Raw genomic sequence first — 17,965 nt, forward strand, 5'->3', positions numbered from 1 at the left:
TCTTGGCCATATGAAAATTGGGCGAGACTCCCTACATCCAGTTTGCACAAAGCATTTTATGATACACGAGCACTTGTAAGAACAGAATTTCATCCCTCTCCCCAGAAGGAAAAAAAAACAAACAAAAAAACCCAACTTACGGTGAACATAAAAACAGCACTAAAAGAGAAAGGTTGAGCAGTACAGATGACCTACTTCTGAGTTCTAACAACTGTACAAAAAATGCCAAACAGTTTTTTGTTGAAATGTAAATCTATTCCTTCCACCTCTGAAAATTAGTCCTGGCTTTCTGGTGCAACTTTCATAAACCAGTGGCCTCTGGATGGAAGCAGGCAGGCCAAACTTTAACCACAATGACAGCTTTCATAAAGTCTTATAACAAACTGGGAAGGGAAAAAGCAGGTGAAGGAAAGTAGAAATGTGTGGACAATTGGAAAACCAGAATCACTACTTAGCCTATAATGAAAAATTATAGAAGACTAAATTGCCCCATTTCCCTCTCATGCAAGAGAGAATAATTGCACCATGGTAATAACATCTATTTTAGATAATCTGATGTCTCACTGGATTGATTTTTTTGTGCCAGCTTGCCATTATTTTGCATTAAAGCCATAGCTTCTGTCCCACGATTGATCGTGTTTAGAATGAGAAGAGACACTTCCCAGTAAGAAGGTCACTGAACTACAGTAACCCTCAGCTTTTAGACAGTTTGTACCAACACCACACCCTCTCCGCGTAAAGAGACTGTGCAACTAGGGGAGCTGTTAAAATTCCTTCCCCCTCATCCTTTTGCGTTCTGCCCTCTCCGTTTAAGTAAGAACCAAGGGGAAAAGAGAATAAAAAAAAAAAAAAAAAGTGAAATACATACAGATCTTATACATAATTATATACATTCCCACCTTGCAAGAACATTCTATACAGCCACTTGTTAATTTGTAAAGAGATCATTATCTATTGCTTTGGGAGAATATGCTTGATATACCATCATTAAATCCCCATTGAACTAAAAGAACCCAAACCTGGTATACAGCATCCAAAGAACTGCTAGGTGTGAACAGCAGTGGGACTGCAGCAACCGGGGCTACCATTGTCCTACCATGCTAAGGCCAACAGCAACAACAACTTTAGCTGTCAAAACATAACAGATTGACACCACACGATAGGAGTACCTCAGCCTGCATAGGGTTATGCACCTGACCATGGGACATCGTGCATAAGACACAGCAGGAGGCCTCAGCATAAGCAATAAACCAGGGTCCCCTCTCCAGCCAACCGCTAGTATTATTTGCCTCCTCTTTACAGCCAGTTGCTGAGCCTCTCAGCCCAAGCGCACTTGTGAAATTGCACTGTATGTACAGTTTCTAGCCATATCCCTGAGTTTTGCATACAACAAGTATCTTAAGATCTCCCCAGTACTGTGAATTGGCAGAATGATGGGGCTGGGTTCACAGTGGTGCTTTGTCACACTCACAACAGCACCTACCACCCGCTTAAATGAAAGAGGGAAAAAAAAGTTACAATTATTTTTTTTTAAAGGAGAACATTCATTTTTACCTTTTTTTATTTAAAAAAAACCCTTAAAATATTGCAACTCCAGCCATGCAGCACAGATCACTGGAAAACACTAAACCATGAAGAACCATGGCCACTTCCACAGATACAATTATAGTACTGAACTAAGTAGAAATGAAACTCTCCTGTTTCAGAATGGCAAGGCTTATCACATCTGGAAAAGCTAGTACACTTTGACTCTTCTTTCCAACTAGAAAGGAAAGTATGTTGTCAACACATTATAGTTCCCCCACACAGAATTTTCCTTACTTGTAATTTTATGCTAGTTCAAGCCAATGGAGAAAAGTATCTATAAAAATCTGCTTTTGTCCCACTGAATGGAATATGGGATTGTATCAAAGGTCGGTCCAATCTCCCAGTCAAAATGACAGGCATTTGGGCCCACTGATTTTGCCTCACAGTTGTGGAGTAGCAATGGATCAAAATAAACTTCTGAAAATTATCTTCGAAAGTAAGGCCAGCAGTCTCCTCCTGGTCTGTTTCTCTAAATGCATAGCACTCTCCCCAGCATCACTTTTATCTTCCCTGGAGTAAGTTGTCATTCTCAATCCTTTTATGATTACATACTGATAAAGCAATGGAAACCATGTTAATTGTGTGCGAATTCAACAAAAGCCTGTAGCAAGCAAGATGTTATAGTTCTTCATCATACATGCATATTCAGTATATAACAGACAACAGCACTCTGTTGGGTATTGTAAGAAAAATCCTTTCAAAGGATAAACAAAACTTGTTAATTCAGAATTTCATAGTTGCACATACCATTACTGTATAGGCTAGATTCTCTTTTCTCTCCCATATTGTTCTGCCTCACATCTTCTAAGAAGTTCATCGCCTTTGACAATTAGCTCTCTCAAACACAGGACACACCTGTGTCTTTGAGAAGTGCCTGGTACAGTGTGGCCCCATTGCTGATGGGGACGTTTCAGCCCTACTCCAGTACAAAAATGAATATTAAAGAAAAAGGCAAGAAAGCCTCTGTAGCGTTAATTCCCAACTCCAACTCATTTCAAGCAGAAGAAAATGTGAAGACGTTTGCGTTCACACACAAAGGGCCCTCCACAGCAGAGGAGCAATCCTTACCTGTTAGGAGCACTAACAAGGAGCACAAAGCGCACTAACGGGTCTAGGAAACATGAGATAGTCCCACTTGGCCCTTTATCACCAGAACATTTTCAGTTAGTAATACAGTTGGATGTGGTTTTGGGGGCAAGCACGGTGAGGACTGCAGAAACCACGCTCCCTCTGGGAGCAAATGTTTCCAAAAGAAATATTTAAGCATTCAAATAGCACAGCTCCCTCAAAATTCTCTGTGCAATTGCATCTATTCGAGGTTATCGACAGTGCAGAAAGTTCCCTTCTCCCGATAAATCCTGCTGTTGCCTGGTCCGAGATAATACTAGTCTTGGAGAGACCAGAGCAAAGCCAGAGGTTTCCGCATCCTTTGTTAAAAAGCCACGAATCCCGGCAGCCCAGGAGCTCCCGGGGCTGCGAGGGGCAGGCAGCTGCTGCCACCGGGCGGCTCGGCGAAGAGGGACAGCCAGCGGTTTCGGGGGACCTGCCTCTTCTGACCCAGCTGCGCCTCCGGCACCCGGCAGCGCCCGAGGGAGGAAAGCAAAAGGCCACCCAAGGCGCTAGGAGGGCTCAGCCACTGCCTCAGGCACGAATTGCTTTGCTTGCTGTGCCAGCCTTTCTGCAGGGGGTGGCATTGGCCAGCGAAAGCTGGAGAAAGTGATCTTTGTGAGAAAATAAATAAATAAAGCAGGGAAGAGAGCGATCTATGTGAAAACGGGAGCCTGGCGCTGCACCCACTCACTGGAGACTACCGAAAATTTTCAGAAGAGGGATTCTAGTCAAAGTTGAAGCTATAAATTTACCAACTCCTGGTGCATGCTTGATGCTCATTATAATTAACATCACTGGGGAGAAGGAAAGGAGGAAGAAATGAAGGACGGCTTGAAACAGAGCAAGCCAGAGGGAAAATAACTGAGCAGGGTCTGTAATCTAATCATTTAAATCTCAGGATAACAAATACCTCACCCAGGGAAAGAGGTTTTAAACTTTTGATCATTTATTCCTCAAGAGATGGATATGAACCTCTAAGATATTGCCAAGAAGTGCTGGGAAGAGCAGGGATATACAACACTGCAATTCTTAGAGACATAAAAACTTGTATATGTCAAAATTTCCTCCCTGACTCTCAGGGAGCCTCACACTATAAAGTGATTGTTTTTTTTACAACTCCAGGACACTGACTTCTTCACTTGAGCAGAGTGAAAAGAGACTCCATTTGCCCCATATTTCCTTTTCTTTCTTTCCAGTTTTGATCTGACCTAAAAACCAAACCAAACCAACCACATTGCAATTTGTGAAGTGATAAAAGAGTTGATTTAAGATGCTATACTCCGATTGTTTTTGGAGTTGGAAAGGAATTTTGCAGTGCCAAGTTAGCAAAGGTTGATCATTGGCTTATCTTAGATAAGCAGTTCAGTTCACAGATTTGGTACACGGAGATTTGTAGCAAATTGTTAGTAAATTATTAACTTTAAGGGACATTTAGTACAGTGAATATCAACCTTAATTTTTTTTAAAAAAGAATTAGTAGGAAGGGTATGGATCACTGGATAGTGAATTTAAGCCTATCAATAGTGAGCTTTATGTTGTTGCTTTTTTTAATTCCTATTTTTTTTGTTACTTCCCAGTACCCGTATGGGCCACAGGTTTGATAAGTTACTAGTTTAGTTCACTGCTATTTGGGGCTAATGATCAGAACAGAGGAAAGGTCAACTTCCAAGGTCTTGTTTATAAGGCTGAGATTTTGCTGGTAGGAAGAGGCAGACTGAGCTCTCCTTGCTTTGTTGCTCCCACGGGAAGAACACTAGAGAGCTGAACTGAGAAAGGACAGAAACATTTTACATTGCCACAGACCTCTATAACCAGTAGCACTGCATCTACTGCAAATAATTTGTGAACAGACATAGAGGAAATCAGGTGATAGGCCCCTCCCTCACCACTAAATTCATGAAGTTGAAACCTGGTTCTTAAGTCCACTTTTGGGGATTCTTCAGACACTGGCATTACATGACCAATGTTGGAAATATTCACACCAGGAATTCAGGTTCACGCGCCAATCACACGACATTAACTCAAAGAGGAAAGCTAGTTTTATCCACTACAGGTTTAAACAGTCACACGCATTGTTTCCACCTGCAGTAAGAGACATAATTATTCAGACTCCATTCCTTATATACCTTGAAGAAAAAAAAAAGCTTACTGTACTCATAATTAGTTGAATCATCCACAAGTCTTTAAGCTAGTCAGTCTTAATAAAATCCACGTGATTTATGCAGATCTAAAGTTTCTGCTTCAAAACATAATGGAGCCAAATACTACATTAACTGATAAACCTTCAGACTTGCCCTCTCCTCTCTCTTTAGACTATTGTTTTTCAGTGGAGTTACACTAGCATAAAATCAACATAGAGGTGGAGTGATAAAGGTTCCCTTCCACTTTTCCAGATCTTAACGTCAAAGAAAGAGCTACTTACACCCTTCAGATCAAATAATAAAACAACCCCAAAAAAACTATAAAAAAAAAAATTCAGAAAACTACTGAAAGGAGCTCATCTAAAATCTAGGCCTCCAAACACCCTCAAAGGTCATCTAGTCTATCCATCAGCCACAAAACAAACTACATCTGTATCAATTCAGACAGTTTTTGTCTACCCTGTTTTTAAAAGGCCCACAATGATGAAGATTCACACTTTCCAGATAACGCATCCCAATGTTTTTGTTTGTTTGTTTTTTTTAAGGATTATCCTTCCCAACATTTAAACTTATCTTTCCTTCTGCAATTTAAACACTTCTTGTCCTACCCTTCATGGACAGAGAAGTTCATTTTCCCTCTCACTGCATACATCTTTGTTTTTGCTGAAGACTTGCATTCAATCTCTCCTCTTTATGGTAACAAACCACAAATCCTTCTTCAGAGATGAAACACTTTAGACCTTTGATCCCTCTCTCTGTTTTCCTCTCAGCCTCTACCTTTCCTTATCTTTCTGGAACCGCAGTGCCCATAACTGAATGCTGTGCACCAACATGAAAGCTAAATACATCATAAGGATTTTGAGAGGAACTATCTTTTCTGTTAAATCAGTTGTTCAGTAGGATTTAACAGATTAAATAACATTTTCCAGTGGTTTGTATAACTTACCAAATACTTCATTATCCTCTGAAGACTGCTGTGTTACTCTGACTGCTGTTGGACTCTCTTTAGCTGCTTCTTCCACCTTGGTTTCAGCATTCTGTAATAACAAACATTTCTTTAGATTAGGTCCATCTTTTTCAATTCATCAACTCAAAACATCCTTCAAACTTCTTAATTATGGAAGCTGTATCGTCTTAAAAAATACTGAAGCACTGTCATAGAGGGTGTAGGTTTCTTTACTCTTTCATATGTATGTGTTTTTTGCAAAATAAAGATGGAAAATACTCAAAGAACACTGATTTTACTGAGTTCATTTTAATCTGACTTTTGTTTCTCTTTTTTTCTACTTTCCAGTCATTTGTTCATAAGTCCATATCTATGCATTTTCTCTGCTGCGTCATTATGGAACTTTTCACCAATAACTTCCTCACACCTCTACTTCATTTTAATTTAAATAAAAATCCTCCCACTTGCTAAGCATGGCTATGTCCTAGAACATAAATAATTTTCCTCTCTTTTCTGTGAAAAATAAATAGATGAGACTGGCACTGGGATACTAACAAAGTGATGCAAGAGAACAGTGAATAACTTGGACATGGGAGGAAAAAATATATATCTAAAAAACCTAAGGTATAGCCAAGACGTGTGCCTTTGACATCTTGCTTAGGTATTTGTCTACTAAGTTTGTTTTTCTTGTCCATTCATTAAACTCACTGGAGAGAGAGCTCAAGTGAAATTCTGATCAGTTTGATGTCAGTGGCAAAATTCTCACTGACTTCAAGTTCCCCATGTGGCCTGCCCAACACCAAAGACCAAGGCCCTTCAAAAAACACTGTTATCAGGGAAGACCAAGTCCAACCTATTTTTAACTGATTTTCTCTTTTTAACCACAGTGGAACTAGTATTTCTAAACACTTCAGAAAAATCTCAAGTAATATTCATTTAGCAAAGCTAAATTAAACATTTGATATGTGAACTTGTTTAAGATTTTCCACTTGGGATTAGTTTAATAACTTCTTCAGTGACAGCAAGTTCTGTAATACAAGCTTTCCCCACATTCAGTGCCATACCACCCTTACTGCTGTGTCTCACCGAGTCTCAACTAGTAACAATGAGTATAAAAGAGAGCAGTTTACAATTTACACTCTTGTTTAGCCCATATTACCGCCCTTTATATTAAACCACACTACAACAGCACTAGAACACATAAGATGCAAGACTGTAAGGGACATCTAAACTAGCTAGAATAAGAGCAAGATCTTAAAAAAACAGGACAGACTTCTAAGTTTCCACCTTTCCTTCGCATATTTCATTTTCTTTCCTTCTTCTCTTTTCTTTCTATTAACATCTTCCGTTGTTGACTTAGTAAACCAAGAGATCAGAAGACAGTGCACATATATTTCTTCTTACAGGGTACAGGTAAGAGAGCTAGAGACAGCTGTTTTTCTTTAGAAGCAGCTTTCTTCCAATCTTTAACCTTACCATTTGAAGTACAAGAATTTACTTATTTCTGAAACAAATCTACTAGTTAGCTATGTACTGTAACACTGGGCCTAGAGTTTACATGAACAGCTTCAGGACTTGAATTGCCAGAATTCAAAGCATTTCATCCTCTAGCTAGGAACATCTGAAGAAAACCTAACCTGTAAAGCACAGAGTCAAAAAAATTGCTGCTACACAGTCTTTCTACAGAAATTACCAGTTTTGCCCTCAGAACTGTAGCACATTTCCAAACAGTAAATGATCTCTTATTTCTCCTTTTTAACAACTGCACAGAAGATACAAGAAAGCAGTTTGACTGAGTCTGCCAACCTCCCTATGGAACACAGGAGTCAATCCCTGGGCACGAAATTCAAGATTCAAAGCAAGACGGCAAGTTTTAGACAGAAAAAAATGAAAGTAAGACCTACAAAGCCTACTGGTGCCATGCAGGAGCAGAAGGAGTTAGAGAAAGAAGAGAGAAGAGGAAAGGTGAGAAAATGTGCTTCCGAGGACAAAACAAATGCAGAAGAGAAGGGGTTCTGCATTTCCTCAAGGTACCAAACTGAACATCACATGAAGACAATCCATCCATTATGAAACACCCAAAGCCGAGGAGAGTCAGTTTTAGCAGACGCTCACCTCAATTTGGGTGAGCTACTGTCTCTCAGGAAGATGGAAGGACCCAGTCAAAAACAGCAGTGGCTGTACTGGGAGACAAGTGCTTTAGGTAAACAACTTCATAAGCAGCGCAGATACTTCAAGTCAAGTCCTCTTTCCACAGCTATCTTCTGTTAATTGCGGAGCCACCAAGTTTGCAATGTGTTAGGTGCTGTCCATGCACACTTGAGGCACATGCCAAGGTCCACAGTGTCTGTACTGGCTTTCAGAACAACTTGCAAGTAGAGTGACCAGTAAGCTACAAATTAAAAGGTGGGATCTCCAGTCTTTTTAGTTTGCGCTACAATGAAAGTCAACTCAATTAACTCTTCTTTGTAGGAAGAGATGGAGAACAGCCTTCCACTCTGAAATAAGCAAAACTGGCCACCTGATACAGGGAAGTGAGTCAATTCCAAAGCAAAATGCCACTAAAAACTGTGGCATCACCAAGGAGACAAACTCATACTGTTAAGATGATCAGGGCTTCATACTGTTAGATGTTCAGGGCTTTTCATGATGAAGGGGGCAGTTCCTCATCAGAGCTATTATTCTCGCTTGTATAAAGATAGCACTTGGTAGCTCCATTTTCAGATGGGTTCCATAGTATTTAGTGTATTGTAAAATTGGTGGTGCAGGAGGAGAGGGGCTGCTATTCCCTGTTAATCTGTCTTATTACACTTGGAAAGTGGCTCAAAGAATCTGTAATCTGCTGCTGCAAGAGCAGTAGTAAAAAAACACTATCCAGCAGATATTCAGTGGTGCATGTGAAATGAATTGTCACTTCAAGTCCTTACTAGGGTGATGTCTGCATTCCAATACTTTAAAAACATGCTTTTGGCAGTCTCAGGGAAATTAGAAAGACTGAGTCCCGAGGTGTTTTAGTCTGAGTTAAAATACTGAGGAAGACTACACAGCAGTTGTGCTGTCTGCTCCCCGGATAAACCACAACGTTGGTATGGACGGATGGCAGCTCTGAGATGCTGGCAGGAAAGCTGTGTGAGAATGTAAGTTTTAAGCAAGATAGCATATAGTTGGATGTAAAACCACCTGGCATGGCTTCTTACACAAAAAAGTAGATTTTAAAAAGGTTTCTTTTGCTTTTTTATTTACACTAAAAATTTTACATGCCATTTTATTACTGACATATCTAACATTTATATTAACAAACAGAATATAGTACAAGAAAAATCACTGCAAGAACCAATCAATGATCCAGATGCTTTAAAAATGATTTCTTTTATAATAAGCAGCATTTTAAAAGTCAGGTTTGGTCCATTGTTTAATTCTTTTTTCCAGGGTCCTAAAAATGCCTCTCAATCCTTCTAAGCAATGAACAAAAAAGGTGAAAACATATTCCCTTACACTGTCTGAGCTGTGCCAAGAGGGATTCTTTATCCACAGTTATAAAGTGCTTGTGGCTCTTAATAAAATAAAGGCCCTTTGTGCATATCATCTTAAATGTAATTCCTTACAGGTCTTTCTGGCTGAGCACCCAATGTAGTTTCAGAAGTGAAGGACGAAATAGATTTATTTTTCAGCATCAATTTCCAAGAACTATAGAAGGTACTTGATTTTAGCATGATATAAAAATTATATAGGCCTAAATGCACAGAAAGTATCTCTCTCCACAAAGCATCTCCTTGAACACCATTAAAATAGCTTCAAACTGGAATTAGAGTGAAGCTTCCTAAGGATAAGAATTTTGAATATGCTCACTTATCTGAACTAACGCCTCAGACCTGTACTTCAAAGAAAGTGAGGAGGATGTGCTCTGTTCTGCTGGTGCTCTGACACCGAAAGGGAAACCACCTAGTGCGCAGACCATTCACATAAGAAACATGGCTCCAATGTGCTTTGGTAATCATGCCACTCCTGTTCCAAAAGGCTGTAAATAGCTGAAGGACCAGGTCAGCATCTAATGTAACATAATAGGTGGTCACAGTTGGATCTTGCAATCTAAAAATACTGGGATCCTTTTGTATTATAAAGCAATTATAAAATAAGAGGTGCATATATATACTGCAGTTGTATATATGTGCATATGTATATATACAGCTGCTCTTGACTCATCATTGATAAAAACAAAAACTGCATTTTACAACCCACTTTTGGACCAGTTTCCCATTGAAGCAACTATTTCCTCATGACCCACTTTACCCATTTTCCATTATATTCATACCCCATTATGCATCAAGTGAACACCACAATCTCCATATCCCGTTTAAAAATTTTGATATGTAAATGTATGAATAATTGGCAGCTACTAAAATATTTGCAACAAACTAATAGCAATATCAAAAGCCCGTTTTGGCTATATATACACAAATTAGTTCAAGCAGCAAGGCTATTTATGTTTTGTTGTTATCAGTGCCTATTTATAGAATCTTTACCTCAAAGGCAAATAATAAGAAATGCAGAGTTGCAAAGAGAAGTATTTTGCAGACACTACAATAACAGGCCAGGTTAGAAACTGCAGTGAAACATATTACATTTACTGAAGCCGATTTCCTCAAGAAAACATGCAGACTTGGAAGTGCAAAGTTGTACTCTGGAATATTCAAGCTAACTTTTTAACTACATTGCCATATTTGCATCCTTGTTAGGAAGGGCTTGTTTCCTCTCCTTTAACCATAGAACTAATACTCAATAACTTGATTTTACAAAGAAAAAAAACAAAGGAAAGTCAAAACTTTTCATCAGAAATCAGTTAAGTATTCTAGAAAGATTAATGTTATATCCAAAAGACCACTAAATTTGAAGCAATAGTATTTGTACTGTCTGTGCTTTCATTCCTGTCATTTACAATCTAGCAACATTTTCATTTTCTTATTTACGTACTTAGCACATTTAGCTGTTGCTCCATCCCAAAGGAACAAATGAAAATACACTTAAATTTCCCTTTATCTTCAGAAAAGTACCACACTGAAATCAAAAGTTCTGATTGTGACAAAACATCACATGCTGCAAATACATGAGCTATTGCTTTGGCAGTATTTATCCATTTCCTTCTTTTATTCATCCATTACTGTCCATACCAGGTTACCTTCCTTGCACTCAACTCCACAAGACCTAGCAGAACTAATATCATGATAAAACATTTGATTCCTCCTCTATACTAGATCTGTAAAATTATTTAAGATAAATAACAGAAATCCACCTCAAAAGACAATCAAAAGTCACCAGTGAGTGGACAAAACCAGATCTGAGGGGCAATACACCTCCATGCTGGAAGAACACAAAAAAGATAAACCGTTGAAGGCAATAATCTAAATTGTGTCCATAGCAATAGCTCACACAACTCTAGCCTCAGCTGGAGAACTCAGCAAAACATTCCTAATCTTCCAATTCTGTAGTGATATCCACTTAAGTTACGTAACATACAGCTGCCTTTCGTTTAATAGTCACACAATGCACATAGGATGTTCAAGGCAATAGCACACCTCTGGGATATTATATGTGTTGCCTCCTGTCAACAGAGCTAAGTGACCTTCCACAAAGTTCTAGAGAAAAAAAAACATATATACATACACACACACACACACACACACACACCCCTTTAAATCATGGTTATGTGCTCCTTCAAAGTGTGACAGCAGCATGATAAAGAGGTGCATACCAGTAAGAGTCGAAATGCATGACCATTTCTCTGGATACTGAATACAGGCGTTATTTAGCAGGCGCTACAGGGGATAAGCCATTCTTAACAGTAATAATTTTCTTTGCCACTATTGCCATTCTTGTATTCTGCACCCCAAGATCAAATACTAACAGCTTTGCTATCTTGCAAGTCATTAGAATGAATTTCAGGAAAGTTCCTTGTTATTTTCTTCTCAAAGACTCCCATCAGTCTCAAAGTGTTTAGCCTCTGTTCACTATGAGGAATTTTACAGGCAGAGCTTAACACAACCCAACAGATCTTGTTGATGATCCTGATTAGCAGCAAGAATTCGCAGAACACTAGCTGGTCTTCTTCAGGGGGCCAGCAATCTCCTTGCACCTGCATCAATGAGAGCGCAAACTTATGTTCCTGAACTCTGTCAGTAATTCCTCTTAACTGGGGAGATTTTTCATTCTCATTTCCATTAGTACTGGAACTCATTATACATGTTACCATATTTTTTACACAGATCCTGAATGGTGAATTTTAACAATATCAGACAGTTTAGTTTTCACTCTCTTGAGAAAGATTACAGTCATCATTTGGAGCACAGTTAGTCCAGACTGCAGGCTGGACTCAGGTTATTTCTTCAAGTTCTTGAAAATGTTGCAGGGGACCCATGTCAGTTAATTCCCCACCCGGCAGGTAAAAGTTTCAAAAATTTTGCAATAATTTTCAGATAAATAAAATAACTCTTTTAAACAAGCTAACCGCAACCAGTCTTCAATTTTCTTGCAGACATTAACTTCTCGGTTCAACTTTAATTTCTACAGATTTTCCCATGAATACTATGAACTGGAGAGAGAGGGAAGGAGGGAGGGAGGGAGGGAGGAAGAAAAAAAAACCAGAGTATCCTCTGCATAGGGGTAGAGGGAAGGGAAAAGCTATGCGAGTGACCTGTTGCTCTGTATGCACTCTAAGACATCAAGAGAATCAGGAGTTCCCATAAAACAACACGGAATTTGCAAAACAAGTTAAGACAACATAAAAATATGCTTTAGGCCAATATTTTTAATCTGAAGCAAGAATCCCATCATGACTCTCACTCTGTACACACCAATGCTGAAACCATACACAGGAAACCTGAATCACATAAAATTCAGACAAGTTCAGGCAGAGATATGAACTGCTATTTCCTCTACCAATCCCACCCTGATTATGAAGAGCAACAACACATAAGATGTACAGTAAGTGCAGTGGCACATACCATACAAGACAGTGCAGATCAAAGCAAGGATCTAAAACTGTACTTGGAAATTAACTGAGTTTTGATAGTCTCTGCAACACTTGACCTGAAACTAACATTATTAAAGCACATGAGCTCCTCTGCTCTGAACCTAGGCATTTTTCTACAGCGCCACTGTGAAAAGCTTCTGGTAGGCACATTCATGGACGCAGCTCTCGATGCAATGAATCTATGAGGAAACCAAAAATAAGCAATTTGGACATCAAGTGCAGTAACACGTCTTTTACCAAAGGTGTTTAAGCAGATCGTCCAGAGTAGGCTGAAGAGTAATAGTTATCAATACTGATGCTTTCCTAGTCCACTCATCACCTTTATCCTACCTACACTGAGTCTTTGCGAATTTACTCTCATTTTAGCTACATGCTAAGGAAGTACAAATATTTCACTCTAATTTTTGATGAAAAGGATGTGGTTTAAGTCATAAACACAATGTTGATGCTGCAGCCTCAACTCTCTCAGCATATCTCTTAACGGCTTCACAAATACATTGAACAAGGGAAGTGTCTAAATCCAACAGACTACTAATTTTCAAAATGCCACAACCTGAGGTCTGAGGGGTGGTAATAAATAAATAAATACAATAAAGAAATCCTGTTTCTTTTTACTAGTAAATCCATCAATATATTCCAGCAAATTGATTAAAAATAATCTGTATGGATATCTGATACATCAGAAAGTGATAAAAAATGGTCATCTAAGCATCCGTCCTATGTAAAGCAGGACAGTGAGCCAAAAAACTAACTACTAGCTACAGAATGATGCACAATAGTTTGAGCAAAACAACCAAGCCTAGGATGATTTTAAAAAGTGTAGGCTAGGTATTCACTAGTCAGGAATACAAGATTAAAAATATTGTTTTTCAGGCAAAATTTGCCTTTCAATCTCCTACAATGAACTTCTCGCAACACGGATATGAGTTTGGCAGCTCGTAACGAACCAAGGATGAAACTCTTGTCACTGCGTATTTACCAGAGATGCTCATCAGCCTAGAGTTCTCCACAGGTGACTATACAGGACTGGCCGTGGCAGCAGAGCTGTTGATCTGCTCCTTTTAACCACAGGAAGAGAGGAGAGAAAAGGGAATGGCAATTTTCAAAGCGCAGCACAATGGTAATGGCTTGCACATGGTACAGACAGTGGTTTGTAATGGGACAGCAGGGCACTTGGCAGAGGCACCAACTTGCCTGGAAGCAGCAGGGCAAGGGTTCCTGCCGGGAGCTGCGTGGCACAGTTTCGCGTGTGCCTTTGCAAAGCCACACTGAGCAGCCTGGGAAGCAAAGGCACCGAGATAACCCTTCCCTATGGGGAAACTGTGCACAGAAGTGGCTGGCCGTAAGGAAGCAAGCTGGGGACACTTCATCATTCAAAACAATGATTCAGCACTGAGGTTACCTGATGTCATGATATTCAGAGGAGAGAGAGTACAGCCCTTTCTCAAGCTACTACTGACCAACAGCTCTAATGATGCTGCATTTGCCTCCTACTTACGGGGAGGAGAGGGGAGGAAAATGAAGCCTGAAAAAGTCCAAACCTGTTTGATCACACAAATGGATGCCTGCAGTACATCAGGATCAAGATGACACTCAGGGTGTCCTAAATGAGTAAAAATCAAATATTCAGTTGAATTAAACATTAATTTCTTTCTCCAATCACCTGGTTGGTATTTCCAGTGAAATATCATGCGTGGACCTAAAGTACTCAAGCAAATAAAACCTACGTAGAAATAAAAGTTACTATGAAGCATTTTAGAAATATCCACTGTAAGCATCAGGCCTAAGAATGATACAAGACTATCAGCAACAGTCCAGTCTGCCACCTTATCAACAACAAAACTACTCTTCTTGGCCTCCAGGTGGAAAAGCCTTTTTGCTTTTGCGGTTTTCCAGATCAATTTAGAGCAGACAAATACCTTTGACAAAAACCAACACAACTGACATCCTGATTCTGCAGCCAGCATGACCTGTGTTAAGAGAAAACAGGGAAGGTTTCATGCATCAATGTCCATTTTTGACTCCACAGGCCTCCAGCAGCAAAACAGAAAGCACACGACTATGTGGGCTACAAATAACTGCAGCATAACTGCAGCATCACCTAAACATGCACAGCAGAAAATCAGCACCTTGCGCAACGATTTAGGTCTGTTCAGCTCCCCCGCAGCAAGCCTGGTTTCAGAGAGGCTGGATTTTGCTCCTGGAATTTCATTCTCAATTCCATTCCATGAAAGAACCAGTTCTTCGGCGCTCAACATAAATACGCCACCACATACTTCTGGATCATTTCTACATGCAGTTGAAGACTTCCTCTACTAAGTAACAGAACTAAATAAAAATAGATATATATATAAATAGATACTAAAAAAGGCAAAAAGACCAGACAACTTTAGAGACCTTTTTTACTGTTCTATTCACAGCGATACATTAGACTAATACAAAATTCCCCCGAGCTTAGGATAATTTGAGTAGAAAACATGTCCTGAAACAATTTCCACTACACAGCAAAATGGACTTTCAACTTCCTGAATTTAATTCAATTTTAATTTGCCAATACTTAGCCCATGACGAAAGCAAGCTCACAGGCTGCAATGTAAAAGCACTTTATATTCAAAATTGCATTTCTTTAACTCCCTAAAAACTACCAAGATAGCTTCAGTATCAAAAATAAATAAATAAATAAATAACAGACTTTACACTTATTTGCCAACAATTAAAATAAGAATTTTAATTAAAAGACAGAGCAGTTAATATTAGAGGGGATTTGGAAAAAAAGATCATTTTCACTGCTGGAGGTCACTTGGCAGTCTTCACTCTTGTGACTTAAAAAGGTCACAGTTAAGGGAAATTTTGCATAAAAGTTGCCTCTTCTTAAAATATATTATATTTACCTACAAGATCTGTAGCTTCAAGGGAAGTTTTTACTACAGAACTGACCAATGATTTTTGGTTTTGTACCTTAATAAGAGAAAATAATTGAATGGTTCTTAAACCTTGTTCAAAGGGAGGGGAGGGCCGGAGGGGGAGGAGGGGAGGTTGTTTGTTTGTTTTTGTCTTTTCCAATAGGCAAAGTATTTTAACATGGAAAAATTAAAGTTTCAGCTCCTATTAGCATGCACTCCTCCTCAGTGTCCCATCTCCCAGGCCAGTTTCCCACCTCCCCACCATTCCCTCAAACCAGGCTCGCACAACTGCTTGTAGGGCCCAGAGTGAGCTGGATGAGGGACTGGAGTTGGGCCAAAAATAATCTTGTGAATAACATTGGGGGAGGAGAGAGAGAGCGAGAGAGGGGGCTAGAACTGAATGACATCAGCTCTCTGATCTAGCTCCCATTCACCACGCAGCCCCACAACCAGTTTTAATGGGAGAAATGAGCTGTTCTGCACATGGTTTGGTTCCAGATGCAACCCTGAGGGCCAGCGCCGAGAAGCAGCCATGGAACTAGCTGCCGTTCACAAAGCACACAGCCATGGCACATTACAGTCTATCCGTGAAAGACAGAAAATTCTGGACTTCAAATCTGAATGACGCAAGCTTAACCTCTCCCCTTGTTTGATTTAAATAGGCCAATATTAAATGCAGGAGCTTGAAATAAAAAACTTGAATTTTATTACACTGTGTTCCCAGGAGCAACACCGGTCCTATGAGTAGTGTAAATAAATGCATAAAACAATCAAAACATGGTATGCCCTTTTCAAAAGGTAACTAAAGATTTTTTTTTAGATAACAGTTTTGAAATACATTTGGCAGGGAAGTAAGTTTATTTTAGTTGAAGGAAACGGGCAAAGACACAAACTATATTGTAATTCTAACAAACACCGATATGATGCCACTTAACTCCTGATTAAGTAAATTTAAAAGAAGCACTTAAATAGTATATGGTTTTGCAGAAAGGCTTAGGAAACTGATACTTAAATCCTCGGGACAGAGAAGTGATCAGGCTAAGGCTAACAAGACTAGGGAAATGATTTTGTGCAGTCAGTCTGGTGTATCTGTTGTATCTATCCCCCCCTCCTCGCTGTCCCAGCCTGTCCTTCCTTAAAAAAAAAGCCTACATCCAGCCAGGGCAGCATCCCAGTTGTGTGAGCCACCCCACTGTGGCTCTGCAATCCCAAGGAGATCGCGGCCCTGCAACTGCTCGCGGACCTCTACTCCCTCCCGTTTGCTGCAGGGGCGCTTCGGAGAGGCACCAGCGGTGCTGGTTTCCCAGGAGAGCTTTGGTGCCCCCGTGGAAGGGAGGCAGAGGCAACAGTCCCGAGGGCCGGACAAGCCTCAGCAGCCTCTCCACGATGCCCTGGGTCCAAATCTCCCTCTTTTTTAAAGAGGGGCAGCAAAAAATGTAATTGCATGTTCATCTAAACTAATGACCTAGAATTTAAGAGTATGGAAAATAGATATTAATTTTTAGAATCATATTAAGGCACCTCAGAGGCATTCGTTTTTCAACATATTCAAAAATCAAAAGTTATCTCCCTTTCTCATTCCTCACAAGACACGCTGCAAAACAGATGTTCTTACAAATACCAGTCACCTTTGGAAATCTTCAACGAAAACAGATTAAAAAATTAAATTAGGAAATTATCAAGCTTTCCCACTTCTTGTATCAACAAAATATGATGGTTTAAGAACTTGGATCTAAATCCTGTAATCGCTATTTGTTAAAGGGAGATATGCAGGCAGACTGGCCTCCAAAATAAGAGTGGGCATAAATAAACTTTTAAAACAATAACTGCTGGCAAATTAGGTATCTTCACTTTGTATTTCTTTGAAAGAGAAGCAACTTCAGAGATTTGGGGCATTAGTTACCTAACACAGTGCTGCACAAATTGCAAAGGAAAGCCATTACCTGAAGTAGGACCTGTCTTTTTCCCCCTGTAAATCAAAAAGCTGTAACTCAGTAAGAAAGTGTGTGTCACAAATAACGGTTCCCGCAAACCATTTTTATTCTTTTTTAGCATTTTAGCATAAAAGGTTTCTCTCTGCTTCAAAGAAATTCAGTAAATAAAGCAAAAATCAACTATATTCCTCTGGCACTACCACTAACACACATACACATACCTTCAAAGAATGATACTAGTTCCATTCCTTAAAGCTATAATCATAAGATTACGCATCAGCAGTAGATGCAACAAGTACTAATTCATGCCATCTATT

The 17,965-nt window shown here is 39.5% G+C and overlaps 1 protein-coding gene across 1 annotated transcript in view; it reads right to left on the reverse strand.

Moving 5' to 3' along the window:
- Nucleotides 1–17,965, reverse strand: part of MBP (myelin basic protein) — a 121,671-nt gene that overhangs the window by 57,994 nt on the left and 45,712 nt on the right. The window contains exon 3 of the mRNA XM_067290775.1: nt 5,785–5,875. Coding sequence (XP_067146876.1) covers nt 5,785–5,875 — 91 coding nt within the window. The remainder of the gene's footprint in view (nt 1–5,784; nt 5,876–17,965) is intronic.

The sequence above is a fragment of the Apteryx mantelli genome, chromosome 2, assembly GCF_036417845.1.
Source record: "Apteryx mantelli isolate bAptMan1 chromosome 2, bAptMan1.hap1, whole genome shotgun sequence".
Taxonomy (NCBI): Eukaryota; Metazoa; Chordata; class Aves; order Apterygiformes; family Apterygidae; genus Apteryx; species Apteryx mantelli.